This window comes from Hippocampus comes, unplaced genomic scaffold, assembly GCF_001891065.2.
Source record: "Hippocampus comes isolate QL1 unplaced genomic scaffold, H_comes_QL1_v1.1 scaffold174, whole genome shotgun sequence".
NCBI lineage: Eukaryota > Metazoa > Chordata > Actinopteri > Syngnathiformes > Syngnathidae > Hippocampus > Hippocampus comes.
Genome location: NW_017805983.1, coordinates 5,291,456 through 5,305,320, shown reverse-complemented (window position 1 = coordinate 5,305,320; position 13,865 = coordinate 5,291,456). Strand labels below are relative to the sequence as shown.

The 13,865-nt window shown below is 39.1% G+C and overlaps 2 protein-coding genes across 5 annotated transcripts in view; both read right to left on the bottom strand.

Annotated features, from left to right (window-relative positions):
- Nucleotides 1–1,551: 1,551 nt before the first annotated feature.
- Nucleotides 1,552–11,368, bottom strand: samhd1 (SAM domain and HD domain 1). Of its 4 annotated transcripts, none has more exons than XM_019891241.1 (16): nucleotides 11,010–11,368; nucleotides 10,848–10,914; nucleotides 10,250–10,328; nucleotides 9,502–9,662; nucleotides 7,552–7,667; nucleotides 7,389–7,459; nucleotides 6,221–6,373; nucleotides 6,048–6,148; nucleotides 5,861–5,969; nucleotides 5,050–5,141; nucleotides 4,820–4,935; nucleotides 4,136–4,275; nucleotides 2,466–2,555; nucleotides 2,286–2,390; nucleotides 2,038–2,202; nucleotides 1,552–1,956 (listed from the first exon to the last, which is right to left on the bottom strand). In XM_019891241.1, exons 1-16 carry the CDS (start codon nucleotides 11,188–11,190, stop codon nucleotides 1,819–1,821), a joined length of 1,884 nt encoding a protein of 627 aa, XP_019746800.1. In that variant the 5' UTR covers nucleotides 11,191–11,368; the 3' UTR covers nucleotides 1,552–1,818. The 4 variants fall into 4 exon arrangements, with proteins under 4 accessions (XP_019746800.1, XP_019746798.1, XP_019746801.1 ...); XM_019891239.1 differs by having other exon boundaries at nucleotides 2,460–2,555; nucleotides 11,010–11,367; XM_019891242.1 differs by having other exon boundaries at nucleotides 2,065–2,202; nucleotides 2,460–2,555; nucleotides 11,010–11,366.
- A 1,322-nt stretch (nucleotides 11,369–12,690) lies between these two features.
- cfap20 (cilia and flagella associated protein 20) overlaps nucleotides 12,691–13,865 on the bottom strand; it is a 3,603-nt gene continuing 2,428 nt past the window's right edge. The window contains exons 5-6 of the mRNA XM_019891243.1: nucleotides 12,804–12,917; nucleotides 12,691–12,706 (exon numbers count right to left, since the gene is read on the bottom strand). Of these exons, the coding sequence (XP_019746802.1) occupies nucleotides 12,701–12,706; nucleotides 12,804–12,917 (120 nt within the window). The 3' untranslated portion in view covers nucleotides 12,691–12,700. The remainder of the gene's footprint in view (nucleotides 12,707–12,803; nucleotides 12,918–13,865) is intronic.

Sequence of the window (13,865 nt, the reverse complement as noted above, 5' to 3'; positions counted from 1 at the left end):
TATGAGAGTTAATAAAAAAGAGGGTATTTTGTATAACTGACAGTGAATATACATTTTTACTTTTATACTTATCAGTAAGTCGAATTTCGTAGTCAGTAAGTCCAAGTCAGTGATAGTGTAGTGATACTTGGTCTGACTTGAGTGCAGCTCACGTCAATTTAGTATGAATGGATAACAGTAGCAAGAGGATGGATACACACGCAGCCTACATTAGTTTGTACTTTTTTTTCTTTTACTCGAGGACATGATTTCAATCAATATATTGACTTTTAACCTTCACTCCTTTTATTTTTATTTTATTTTTTTTTAACACGGAAGTGCTCTAGACACAATTTCCTCACTTTTACATGTTAGGTGTTTCTAAAATAATTAACTTCATTTTGCCAGTAGGTTCAATTTAGTTTATTGTCGTATAAACAACAGAAGTTTGCCATGAAAAGCTTTTGGGACTGACGCTGGCTGAGTCTAGGGCCCCCTCTGGTGTTCAATGCATGTTACTACAATTAAATTAAAAAATACATTAAAAAACGGGAACGCCACGATCATTGGTATTCTTTATATATAATATAATTTATAACCCAATGGAAACTAGAAATGCGTGATATTCGACGACCATATTGTATCCCAACGCTTCTGCTCTCCGCCCACTTCAAGTTCTTCATTTTTGTTTTTTTTTTTGCAACTGAAAAGGAATTGAGGGATGCCATTTTTGGAAAATAACTTCCTCCCACATGAACCCAACTGACTTGTGATAGAAATATACACATCAGCAACCCCCCGCCCGCCCCACCAAAAAAACGTACACTTTTTGTTTGTGTGGCTAAATAAAAATAAACAAACGAACGAATAAATAAACAAATAAATAATCCATGCCACGTTTAAAGGTCAAATTCCCTCCGCTCTTTGAAACACTTATGCTTGTTTCTGGGACACGTTTCAATTGAAATCAGCACTTGCCTGATTGAAAGCAAAGAGCCTGCTTTTACCAAGAGAAGATAAAAGCCACAAATACACTCGAATGAAAATGTTTTATTTCCAGCCTCTTCAAATGCCACCACTGGTTCACATACTCTTTTATAGGTCTTTTCTTTTCCAACCAGGGATTACATATCGTGAGAGAAAGGAAGTATCTGGGGTCTGTAAATACGTAAAATTGACATGCACAGATAAATAGGATGTAGTTTAACTGATTATTGCAAGAAGGGAAAAAAATGAACACCCCAAAGACCCATTCATCCATCTGATCTTCACGGGAGTTGCGGGAGTGCTGGAACCTATCCCAGCCGTCTTTGGACAGTAGGCGGGGTACACACTGAGCTGGTTGCCTCATCCAAACACCTCAGATAAAATAATTACACTGCAAACTTCATATAAAGATAGATGCATGCAAAAAACAAACAAACTCTCAAACACAAATAGCAACTTGATAAGAAAGGGAGACACGAACAATATATTTCGGATTTCTACTGTATGCAGAGGCTGTGCAATGGATGGAAATGACACATGGCATGTCATCTGTTCATTAAAAAGCTCAACTCTTTTATCAGGGTGTTCACTGTATGGTTGTTTATGTTGTAAATACATGATTGTGCGACACTGCCACTGATCCTAAGAGAATAAAATACCGGTTAAAAGAATACAATTACAGCCCAGCTGTAGCCGAGGTTCTAATTTGAGTAAAACCTTGAGTACAACAAAATGAAATCCGCTTTGGAAAAATATGTCTTTGCTGTTCGATTCTGAATTGACTTCATCACATTGAATAAAAAATGGCTCATCATTATCTCAAAGTTACAAACAACAATAGTGGACCTAGTTCTAAAAAAGAGACTTGACTGCCTTTTGGTTCAAATTTCTACAGCCCAAATTTTCATCATCGTCATCATCCCTGTCTTCTTTTCCGCACAGCCAGCTTTCTTTCAGGGGAGTCAGCTCGGGTGCAATTATGTCTCCATCCTGCGAATTAAAGAAACACGTCATGACTGAAGCCCCGAATTCGAAAGAGCAGCACACTATTAATCACCAATTATCCATTTCCTGATATTGTAGCGTGATGAACGTCACCTGAGGTTTTGTGAAGTTGTTGTTCATGCACCACTGCACAAAATGCTTCTTGGCTGCAAACAGGCCCTCATCATCCATCTTCTTATAGTGAACTCGGATCAGTTGCTCTGCAAAGTGCTCGGGCAGAAGTTTGGACACCTGGCAGAGAAAGAGAGCCGAAGGTCTTCTGTGCTGGAGCAGCTCCGGCGGATAGGCAAGAAAACCTTTGGCAGAGTTCTGACCTGATGCTTCTTTATGGAAATGGCTTTGGTGGGGTCAGTCTTGCAATAGAAACGCATATTGTCAATGGGGTTCTCCCATTTCATTCCGTAATCCATTTGGATGACCTAAAATGAAAGGTAACATCAAAAAAGCAGCGAGTAGGCGCAACAAAAGAGAGCAGCTGAGAAACTCACGCTCACAACAAAGTCTTCAGGCAGTAGAGTGACACCCACCGCGCCCCTCTGAGGGACTGATCGAGCCAACTCCGCCTCCCAGGCATGGAGCATTTCCTTTGGAACACACAGTAATGACTGAACTGTTTTTCATCACAATTTTGCTCTCTTGCTGACCAATAGCAGATTATTTCATGCTTGATATAATTGTCTATACTATACATAACTATAGGAATATCCTGTGGTCTGACGTGTGTTCAGAGTGAATTTGTCCCAATAAAGGCATCCGAAACGGATCGGGCCAGCAATCTTCGATATCAAACGTGTTCAATATTTACAGCCAAAAACCTTCATATGTGTTGGGAAACACAACAACTGACAAACAAGGAAGCTGCTGTGATTAGAAACAAACATGTCCTCCCTGTGTTATGACTGTAGGAGAACACCAGACAATAGCTTGATTTGAGAACTCACGTCTACCTTATGCAGTCAACAAAACCATTTGAGATTTCTGGCTTGGGGGACAAGATTCTAGAATCTAGAATATTTTGTTCCACCATGATCTAGAATCTAGATCATGGTGGAACAAAATCTATTATGTGTGTGGTGTGCTCTGTTAAAATTCTGAGAGCACACCACACGCACAATGATGTAAATTGTTGTAAATGTCCATTTTTTTGTAATCTTCTGTAAACATTGAGATTTGAAAAATGTTGCGTGCAACAGGCTTAGGTTACCCACAGTAAACGGCAATTCTAAAATTGTACTCTATTAGGAGCATTCTACTTTCAGAAAGCCAGTCTGTATCTGATGTGACCCGCATTTGCCGAATGCAATTCAATGCATGTATTGCTCCAGTGTGAATGGGCTGCCCACAAAAACAGGTGACTCTGAAATGAAAGGCACCACATCAGATACTGATTGGTTGATTAACTCCCGGACCCTCACTACAGCAAAACTGCACATTTGTGTTTTTGTTCAGCGGACCAACAGGCTATTAAACTCCATACACAAGCCAATACTGCCACCTAGGGGCATTCACAGAAACAGCACCTATCAATTCCATGCCACATAATCTATCCATTTTTTGCGTGGTTTGTTTTTTTTTTTTTTTTGGTAAAAATCTGTTTACAATTGGTTTAAAAAGAGTGTTTTATAAGTACAAACTATATTTAAAAAACAAATAAAAAATATTGTTTGTTAATATACAGTAGTTTCTCTCCCGCTGTCACAGATGTTCTCTTGGGTATGTCTGGAATCCCCCAGGAATCACTGTACTGCGTGTACATATGCGACCTTACTGAGCAACAAGAAACTCTATTATTCATCTATTGATCTCCACCCTGCACCAGCCAATTGATTCCATGTGGTTAGTCAAATGTTCATTCAGACAGGATGTGAGGATCGGTGTCAACAAGAGAAAAGTTTGTAATCAGCATGATATATTTAGGGGACCGTGTTTGTTGTGTTACAGTGATTGTCTTTTTTTTCCATTAATAAGAGAACAATTGTGGATTGTGTTGAGTGGAAAATACCAACTCCGTGCAGAAAGGAAGGTGACAGTTTTTTGGGGTACTCGCAAATGGGGGTCCGCAGCTGAACTTCAAACTTACTTGGTACAGCTGCACAATCTCAGAGGAGCCCTATCAAAGACACAAATGTTGGTTGTTTTTGAGGGCTTCTCGTCAAACACCCACCTGAGTGACTTTCAGGGATTTGTCAGCTTGGGTTTGACCCAAACACTTGTAGAGGCGCCTTAGAAGAATGTTCTGTAGAATCTTCTGCGCCTCAGCCAGATCAGGGTTTGGTGAGTGGAGAATTTGTTCAAACACACTATCTACAAGACAGACAAACCGAGAATTTGAATCCAAGTGTGACATTTTCCTGAGAAATGGGGAAGACTTTTTACACCAGGGCCATCTGGATATAACAAAAAAAAAAAGGAAGGAAGAGGGAGTCCGACTTCACCTCACGGTTTTAAGGGCATACTAAAACCAATTCAATGTAGTTGTAAATTAACAAAGTCTAAGGATAAGCATATGACAACATATTTGAGATATTATATAATTAGGGGAGCAACAATAAAATGGTTTGAATCAAAAATTCGGTTTGGATTTAAAAAGGTGTAAGTGCATCAAAAAGAAATAGTTCCATTTTTAAAGTATTACAGTGTACACCTGCATACTCCCCCTTTGCCACTCACGTATTCATGAGATAAAAATTCAAATTTAAAATTTTTTCAATATTTATTCGAGGGTGTAGGTTTTTTTTTGCCTATTTCTGATCACAGAAAACGCACACCCAATATTGATGAGCGTTTCAATAAAAATAATAATAATCCAGTTAAAAAAAGAACATAGGGCATTGTGGTCAAGACAAACCTGTCAGCTTGGTGTAGGCCTCCATGTCATCGATTGCTGCGGAGAGCGTGAACATCTTGCCCTCTGAGCCTTGGACCCGAAAGTGCTTATCGGCCTTCAAAAAGGCCTCGGTGATCCTGTATGGGTACAATCAACCTGTTATGAGGTCGAAGAACTTTAAGTCTCATTTCCCAATACAGTACCTCTTCTCAAAAGAAACAATAAACAAGTTACAAAAACCAAGTACTCACATGGTTTCTATGATGTTGCCCACCCTGTGTTGGTAGGCTCTCTTGTGGAGACAGTTACGCGTGTAGAACATATCATACAGATTGCCCACTTCCTGTGATGAGAACAATGGCCTCTAATTTAGAACATATTTCTAATTGAAAGAAAAAAAAACTCCTTCCATCACATCAATCTTTTAACAAACCGAATATTTTATTTCTTTACTGTTATAATTTTATTTTCCATTGTTTTATTACTATTTATTGTATTCATATCACTCAATATATGTATCCTCTTGCACTGGGGCTCTGTGCCGGTGTCATGAGGTCTGTCTGTCTCTTGTGCAGACGGCTCCCAAAGATGGTGTTTCCTCTCTTGGATTCTCTGTGCCCGGCCATAGGTTCTACATTATTGTTTTTAACCTGCGTCCGTGTGTGTGTGTGTGTGTGTGTGTGTGTGTGTGTGTGTGTGTGTGTGTCGTGACCAGATTGATTTTAGTTTGTGAGGTCCTTCTGGGGTTGCATTTTATTGTTTTTTGTATGAAAAGTCTCTTGTGCAGACGGCTCCCAAAGATGGTGTTTCCTCTCTTGGATTCTCTGTGCCCGGCCATAGGTTCTACATTATTGTTTTTAACCTGCGTCCGTGTGTGTGTGTGTGTGTGTGTGTGTGTGTGTGTGTGTGTGTGTGTGTGTGTGTCGTGACCAGATTGATTTTAGTTTGTGAGGTCCTTCTGGTGTTGCATTTTATTGTATTTTGTATGAAAAGCACTTCATGAAAAAAAAAGTCTGGTTGAATGAACAAAGTGAGGAAAGCCCATTTTGAGAGTGCCAGCACCTTATCACGAGTGCAGATGAGCTTCTCCCCATCCACCTCACACACTCGCGCAAACTTCAGGTAGCGACGATAGTCCGAGTTGTTCTGAATACCTAGGTTGTAGCAGTCCCTGACAAAATAAGAAAGAAAGATTTGAACAGAGGTAAATATAACAAGAATATTGACCACATAACCACAAAACTCCCACCTGGCAAAGTAGTCCCACTTGTCCATGTCAATGCCATTTCGCTTGTTGGCCACAATTTCATAGAGAAAGGACTTGTCCTTTGAACGGCCTACATAGGGCCACTGTGAAGATGGACAGCACAAGAGGAGCATCAAATCTGAATCGCACATGATGATATGGACAGTGTGCATTACCTGGAAGGCTGCATTTGCGTCCAGAGGTCCTGCAATCAGCTCCTTGATGAAGTGCAGGTCCTCAGGCAGGACCAGGCCATATTGTTCCATCAGTGGCTTCAAGTCATTTTTCTTCACCAGGAAGTCAAACATGCTAAGCGATGCGTTTTCATGCTGGAATTTGATTGTGTAATATAAGCAGGATGCCTTCGTCATGGATAAAAAAAAAAACCATCTACTCATCTATTTTTGCTTCATGCATTTCTGTAGTGACCTCATACAAATGGAATGTTTCTCAGCAGAGAGCAGACATCCAATTGATCTGTATTCAGGTTTGTTGGTCCATCTGATGGCGAACTACTTCCTGATTCACGGATGATGATGATGATGATGATGTTGAACAAAAAGTAAAATTATGATTTGTACAGGGGTGTCTACTGGAGTCATACTGGCTGAAAATAAATGAATTATCCATCCAACCATCCATATTTTTGGAATGTGGGAGATAACCGGAGAACCCGAAGAAAACCCACACAGGCACGGGGAGAACATGCAAACTCCACACATGAAGGCAAGAGGCAGAATCGAACCCTGCACCTCTGCACTGTGAGGTGGACATGCAACTAAATATATGTCAGAAAATAAAGGAATTCAACTTATAACTAAATGCTTGTATTCACATCTTCTACTGTGTTGTTTGTCTAGAACAGATCCTGTTTAGCTAAACTTGCCATGCATCGAGTAAATTGCTAAAAAGCTGTGTGACAACCATGAAGCTTCTCAAACTTGACCTGAACTGCAATGGGGAAAAAACAACTTCTTGCCAGGCGGCAAATGTGCAATGCTGCTCCAGTGTCATGACATTAGCGAGGCATGGTCAAGGGAATGATTCTCTTACAAAAACTGAAACTGATGTCACCATTCAGAATTGAAAGTATCGTAAAACAAAAGATCCTATTTCCGAAATCGTGACAAGGAAATACTTGGTCTCACTCCAGACATCACTTACACATTAGGTGTTTTGTTATCATAGAATCATCATATAACAATCACAATGTTTATCTTCAGATGGACTAATGTCACATTAACAGCATCAGAATACTTCACTTTAACAAGACTATCACACATCAGTTACTTGATGACTAACATTGCAACAGTTTCAATGACAAGTTACAAGATGACAAGTTACCTTCCAAGAAATATTTGGGCGTGCTTTGGGGATGAATTTGGCATCAAACATGTGCGAAAAAGGCCCATGTCCTGAGGGGCAAAACGCAAGAGTCATTACTTCTGTCCCTTCCACTTCCATTGATATGGAAACAGAATGCACCCACTGTGTAGGCCCAATTTACCCAAATCGTGACAGAGTCCAGCAATCTGCACACAAAGGATGTCTCTCCGAGAAATGAGAAGCTCTGGCTGCCTCTCATTTAGTGCCTTCACAAGTTGTCCTGCCAGGTAACCCACTCTGAAACATTTAAAATCAATGTTATTGATTCAATTGCTAAGGATGAGTTTGTTTTTTTTTTAATCAAAATATGTCCTCCCTAATGTGCACTGCTTGTATTAACAACCACTAGTGAAAAGATAGCAACCAGCTTACAAATGCAGTTTGTAATTTACTGACCCCTCTCACAACTACATTTCCAATCATCGCTGAAATACTTTTTCCAAAAGAAAGAGGCAACATTAGAAAAATCATCTTCACATTGTTTTTTGTACGGCCAGCAAATGGCAATCATTGAGTCGATAGCAAGACATAATGTCCATTTATAGATTGCAATAGCAGAGATTTATCGACCTGTTGAAATAGTTCGACCAAAGGTATGCACTTCTAAGCCCGAAGAATGGTCAACAGCAAATTTTGATGTTGCTCGAGTTACCAAATACCCCATCATTTAAAGTGGCATCATAACAATATGAAATTGACAATACAGTATTTGGACATAGAGGGTTTCCGCCTGACAGTGATGATATAGATGAGCCAAGCCATGCAATTTGATGGCTCATTTTAATGTTTGGTTTGGTTTGGTTTGTTTATTGAACATAAAACATACAGTAATAATTTGACAGAAAATAAGGGAAATAAAATAGTAAAGAGGAAAGAGAAATTAGTCATCATTCAACACAGTTATTATGTTCAAGGGAGTAGGAAGAAGTAAAGAACTTATCTAGTCCTACCCCGTGTTATGTTTATATCTATTGAATCATTTTTATATCAATCAGAAAAGAAAGAAAGTAAGAAGAAAGAAGTCTCCATTAAGGCTCATACTTCACCCTTAACCGTGATATTTTTATACTTTTGGTTTGTATCAAGATTTTATACATATACACCCTGGCACTCTTGTGTTCATTTTCTCTTGCATTCATAATGGATATTTCAATACCTTTCTCTATTTATCAACTTAGTTCTGATTTATCATTATATTTAATGTTTAGAATTTATCATTTTAACTCTGATTGATGTAGGTAGTTTGTACTATTTTTTTGAATTTGTTTTTGAACTCAGCAAGCGATTTACTCATTTTCAGGTCCGTTTCGAAATTATTCCACAGATTAACACCTTTGATAGATACACTTCTTTGCTTGATGTTTGTTCTTGTTTTGAGTTTTTTGAATAAGTTGGTACCTCTTAAATCATAGCTGCTTTCTCGAATTTCGAAAAACTTCAGAATGTTTTGGCAGAGCAGGTTATTGTGTACTTTGTACATTAATTCGGCGATTTTAAAGTCAACCAGGTCATGAAATTTCATCGGATTTAATTTGATAAATCGTGGATTTGTGGGTTCCGTATATTTCGATCTATTAATAATTCGAATTGCTTTTTTTTGTAGTTTTAAAATATTATGTTAAATTGTTCGACATTTAAAATATATCAATTAAAGCTTTCATAATTTAACAAAAAGGACATCCCTCTCCTCACTTATTTTCCCATTATGTGGAAAGAAAAACAGTATTTCCAATATTTTTTATGTGGAAGCTGATGCATGTTAATGCTAAGGGCAAAAACTTGCTTGTTTGGTATGAGGAGAAATAAATCAAACCCAATAGGAGGAGGAAAATGACACTGTTGTCATTTGCATTTTCTATAAATGAAGGGGGGGCATAAAAAATGATTAAAATTGTGAACTGGATTTTTGTGAAAAAAAAAAAACTCCCCCACCCAAAAAAAAAAAACAAACAAACAAAAAATAAAAAACAATACAAATTCTGGGATTTCAGTGGACGGCCATTTTGTCCACACCTGGAGAAATAGGATCAGTGGATATTGCTCTCACACACAAACAGATGCACAGGCATACCCGATGGAGTGCTCAAAACGGTTGTGGGATGCTCCAGGAAAAACAAAGTACGTCCCTCCCAATTGTTTGATATTTCGAAGTCTCTGGAACTGAGGTGTGTCGATGATTTTGACAAGAAGTGGATGCAGCTCCACATGCCCGTGGATGGGGTCATTAAACACCTGATAAAAGGCAGGACAGCAAACACACAAGCAGCAAGTTAGTCAATGATTACACATGTGCTCAAATCCATCCCCCTCAAAACGATAATAATAATAATAATAATAATAATAATAATAATATATATATATATATATATATTTTTTAATCATGGGTTGTTCAGACATTTTAATCAGTCAATAAGGTTTCTCTTTCTCTGTAGTAGCAAGTGATGGGCTAATGAAGCTTGCTGAAGCATGTATGATATTTTTATTTTAATCTTAAGTGCTTCATAAAGTTTTATTATCCAATCACTGGTGATAGCTGAGATGAATCATTACATTTATGTCCATAATTTGATTTGCACTGTCGATTAAACAAATGAGTCACCTTTGGGAATTGAATAGGGTCGGCGGACACTTCTGTTGTGGTTTCGATTACAGAGAATCACTAATTATACCATACTGTCTTGTGTTCAGTTTATCACACCGTCCTCTTTTTCCATTGTTTCTTAACTCCGTCTTGCCACTCCCTTGCGGTTCAACTTATTGGTATGTTTCAGTTTTTCTGATACAAGTACTGTACTTAAAAGTGAAGTGTGAGGATAAACCTTATTTGTTTGAGGACCCTCTTCTATGTGCCATAGCTTCCTCAGACTGTGGAGGATCCGCATTCGGTCACCAAGAGGCCTTGACGAAGAAAAAAAAAGTAGTTACACATGCACTGAAAGAAAAGTAGCATAGAGCTTATTAGGTACACCACTTATAATCTACAGGAGCGGTGTAAGGACAACTAGTGCGATGTAGCAATACTGTAGTGGTACTAGTAGAGTATAGTGGGCTCACTCGAGTGATTCAATGTTGAAAATGTGCTTCATGCGAGATGTGGCTTAAACTTTTTTTTAATCCAGTATAGCACACGTTGTAAGTACAATTCAGTTGTATTTAATTTGTTGTTGGTCATGATGATGGTACTTGGGAGAGCCAGTGAATTATTGAGGTGCTGACTGGTGTAAACGTTGGAGAACGCATCACTGCTTTTTTTTTGTAGGGGGTAGGATAAGGAGTCCTCGTCTATCTAATGTTTAGGCTGGTGAATGGAAGTGTGTTTCCTGAGAAAGGACAGAACACGACAGGACAGGATAAACTGATAAACGGAAAGAACAGCTTGCCCCTCCCGTTGTTGTTAAAAAAACGAATAAGACTTACTTAATGCCTATCTTTTCCAGGTCATCCTTCTTGAGATATCGCAGCACGGCACCATTGATTTTATGTTCTACCGACAAAAACGTGACATTGTTGTTGCCATTGACCGGCAAGTGTTGTGAGTTATAGTCAAGCAAATGCAAAGCCTAAATGAATGACACTAACCTCGAAATACAGTTTCCCACTCAGCAAGGCCTTCTCCTCGCAAGAACTGGCACGTTTCTTCAATTCCCCATCGGGAGAAGTCCGAGTTTGGCGTCCGATCCACTGACACTCTCTTCCCCGGTGTTTGGAAAACATCACCGGGGCTAATCGCTGTCGCTGAGTCTCGTTTTCGGTTCGCCATGTTGAGACATGAATCAAGAAGCGCTTCTAGGATTTGTCAGGCCAAAAGGGTGCTCCAATTGAATCCACCCAGACGCTGCTGGTCAAGAATGAAGTGACAGCTTCGACGGACTTCTTTCTCACTTAAAAGAACCGGGCGCCAAAGAGAAACACCCTTTCTTTCTTTCCCCTTCTGAAAATGCCAAGGGCGGAGGATTCAAGTGTTTGCTGTCCGGTTATTATTTTCAAAACAAAACACTTTAGTTTCCCCACACCCAGGTTTGAAATATAAAAATCATGTTGTAACTTTTGCGGTTAAACGTGTGATTCGTGTATTACTGTAATAAATGTGTATATTGCAAGCCTGCATTTCACTTGTGTCACAAGCAAGATTATACTTGATAAATCAGGTAAATTAGGATGTGCAGTTGCTTTGTTTTGACTAACAGTAGATGCTGCTTCCGGTTTATTTTTCCGTCACACACCCGACTACTTTATTCAGAGTGCTTGTCAATGGTGAACGTGTAATGGGCGGAGCCAGATAAAAGAAAAAGGACACGTTTCACGATGTATTCTATTTTGTATAAAAATATTGTTTTACTGATTGGCTGGAAACCGGATCGGGAATACCCCGCCTACGGCCCGAAGACATCTGGGATAGGTTTCTTCGGTACCACGTGAGGATAGCCGACCAGGATAATGGATGGATGGATGTTTCTATTTTACTCGAAATCAGGGTTCACCAACGTGGTGCCCGCGGGCACCAGGTAGCCCGGGAAGACTTGAGTAGCCTGCCAGTGCCTGGACATTGTGATTTGCTAGTAGAAATTATGATTTAAAAATGCAAACACGAGCAGTATTGTGAGACATCTTTAAGATGATTAGAGCCTGAAAATTAAAATCATTAAGTATTAAAAATAACACATTCTAATATTATTAAATGTAATTTGTACAAATGTTATTTCAGACGTGTATCAATTTGGTAGCCCTTCACACAATCAGGACACATGAAGTAGCTCTCACTCTCAAAAAGGTTGGTGACCCCTGCTCTGAATATTATTCAAAACGGTTGATAAATCTACCTGCAATATACAATTTCCACGAAAAACGGGATATATATATATATATATATATATATATATATATACATGTAGAGATATATATACATGTAGAGAGAGAGAGAGAGAGATTGTAAACACAAAATATTCTAAAAAACACGGTGAAATCGACCTCAAATTGGTATTTTCAATGAAAAATGGGTGTTTGCATCTTGATTGCCGAAGTACACACTTCAATCTGTTATTGTTAAGGTCCACCGCTGTAAACAAACAACTTATGAGCAAAAGACTTATTCTCTCCTTTATTCACATTTATGAAAAAAACACTCATCATAAAAATAGCACAAGAAATAACTACACACACACACACACACACACACACACACACACACACACACACACACACACACACACTATTATACAACTCAAACATGCATCAGGTTTGGGGAAATGGTGCATTTTTCTTTGGGACTTCTACTGCTGCAAGAAAAAAAAACAGGGGTGTGGGTCATACATTCAAATAATGCAAATCTACATGCCATTATTTACAATCACAGCAGTGAAGTGTGTTTCGCACCTTGGCCTTCTGGCTCTGGACGGGGACGTAGAGTTTAAACTCTGCTGGTAGCTCATCCTCAGAGTAGAGCCTGTCTGAGAAATAGACCCTCCTGATACGACAGTTAGCATGAATCTGAAAGACAAATACAGCAGGCATATACTAGCATCTATTGTATTGTCTATTGCAGCCATCTCGTTACCTCTGCGTCCCGCGTCCTAGACGCATAATTTCCCCGCGGGACGCACAGTTCCAAATAATGTGCGTTTTTGAGACGCAAGGAAATTTCTCAGTCAAAAAAAAAAAAAAACTATGTCATGCCTGAGGATTTCACGGTAACGATTGTTACCGGTAGCGTGTCGTTTCCGTGGCGTTATTTTGACGGTACCGAAAAATTTTTAACCATAAAAGTCACCGCACACGAGTTGACTGTACGCGATCAAATCTCTCCTGTGTGATCAACGCGATTTCACTGTGCCTGTATGTGTGTTTGTAGTGTGGTGTGTGTTTCTTCTAATTTACTTTCGATTTGTTTTGTTTTCAGTGTTGGGGGGGAACAGATAACGTTATGTGATGTGCGCATGCGGGTTGCTATTTTAGTCTGCTAACTGATGAATCGCGCATGAAAGTTTGAGATGGCGGCGAAAAAACTCACAAAGGTCTACTAATTACGACATTTAAGAAATGGGAATGCCAGTCTCATTTTTTGTATGAATCGTCCGAAGGGCGTGTCACTAAACTCACCTGTGACGTATGCACAGAACACGAGAGAGAGATCCGACGAGAGGCACGATTACGAGGCAAGTTGGTCATTAGTTCTATAGGCTAATCGCTATGAAAAATATTATGAAACAGTATTGGTTATTCTACAATTTACTGGTTGTAGCATGGTAACTTTAGGAATAAAACATTCGTCACAAGGTGTAGTAATGCAAATGTTAACTGTTGGTAGAACTAATGATGACGTGTGGTAGATTCTTTCGTCAAATTGAGAGTAGATTACACATGCATCGTTTTGGGAAGAGGATGTCAAGCCACATCAATACGTACCTGTATTAATGATTACCAGTAAATTAATCTTTG

Coding starts and splice junctions, on each gene's coding strand:
- samhd1 (XM_019891238.1), bottom strand. CDS start 11,190: ATGGCGAACCGAAAACGAGACTCAGCGACAGCGATTAGCCCCGGTGAT. Junction 10,915..11,009: donor GTGGGAAACTGTATTTCGAG/GTTAGTGTCATT, acceptor TTTTGTCGGTAG/AACATAAAATCAATGGTGCC. Junction 4,936..5,049: donor GGCAACATCATAGAAACCAT/GTGAGTACTTGG, acceptor GTACCCATACAG/GATCACCGAGGCCTTTTTGA.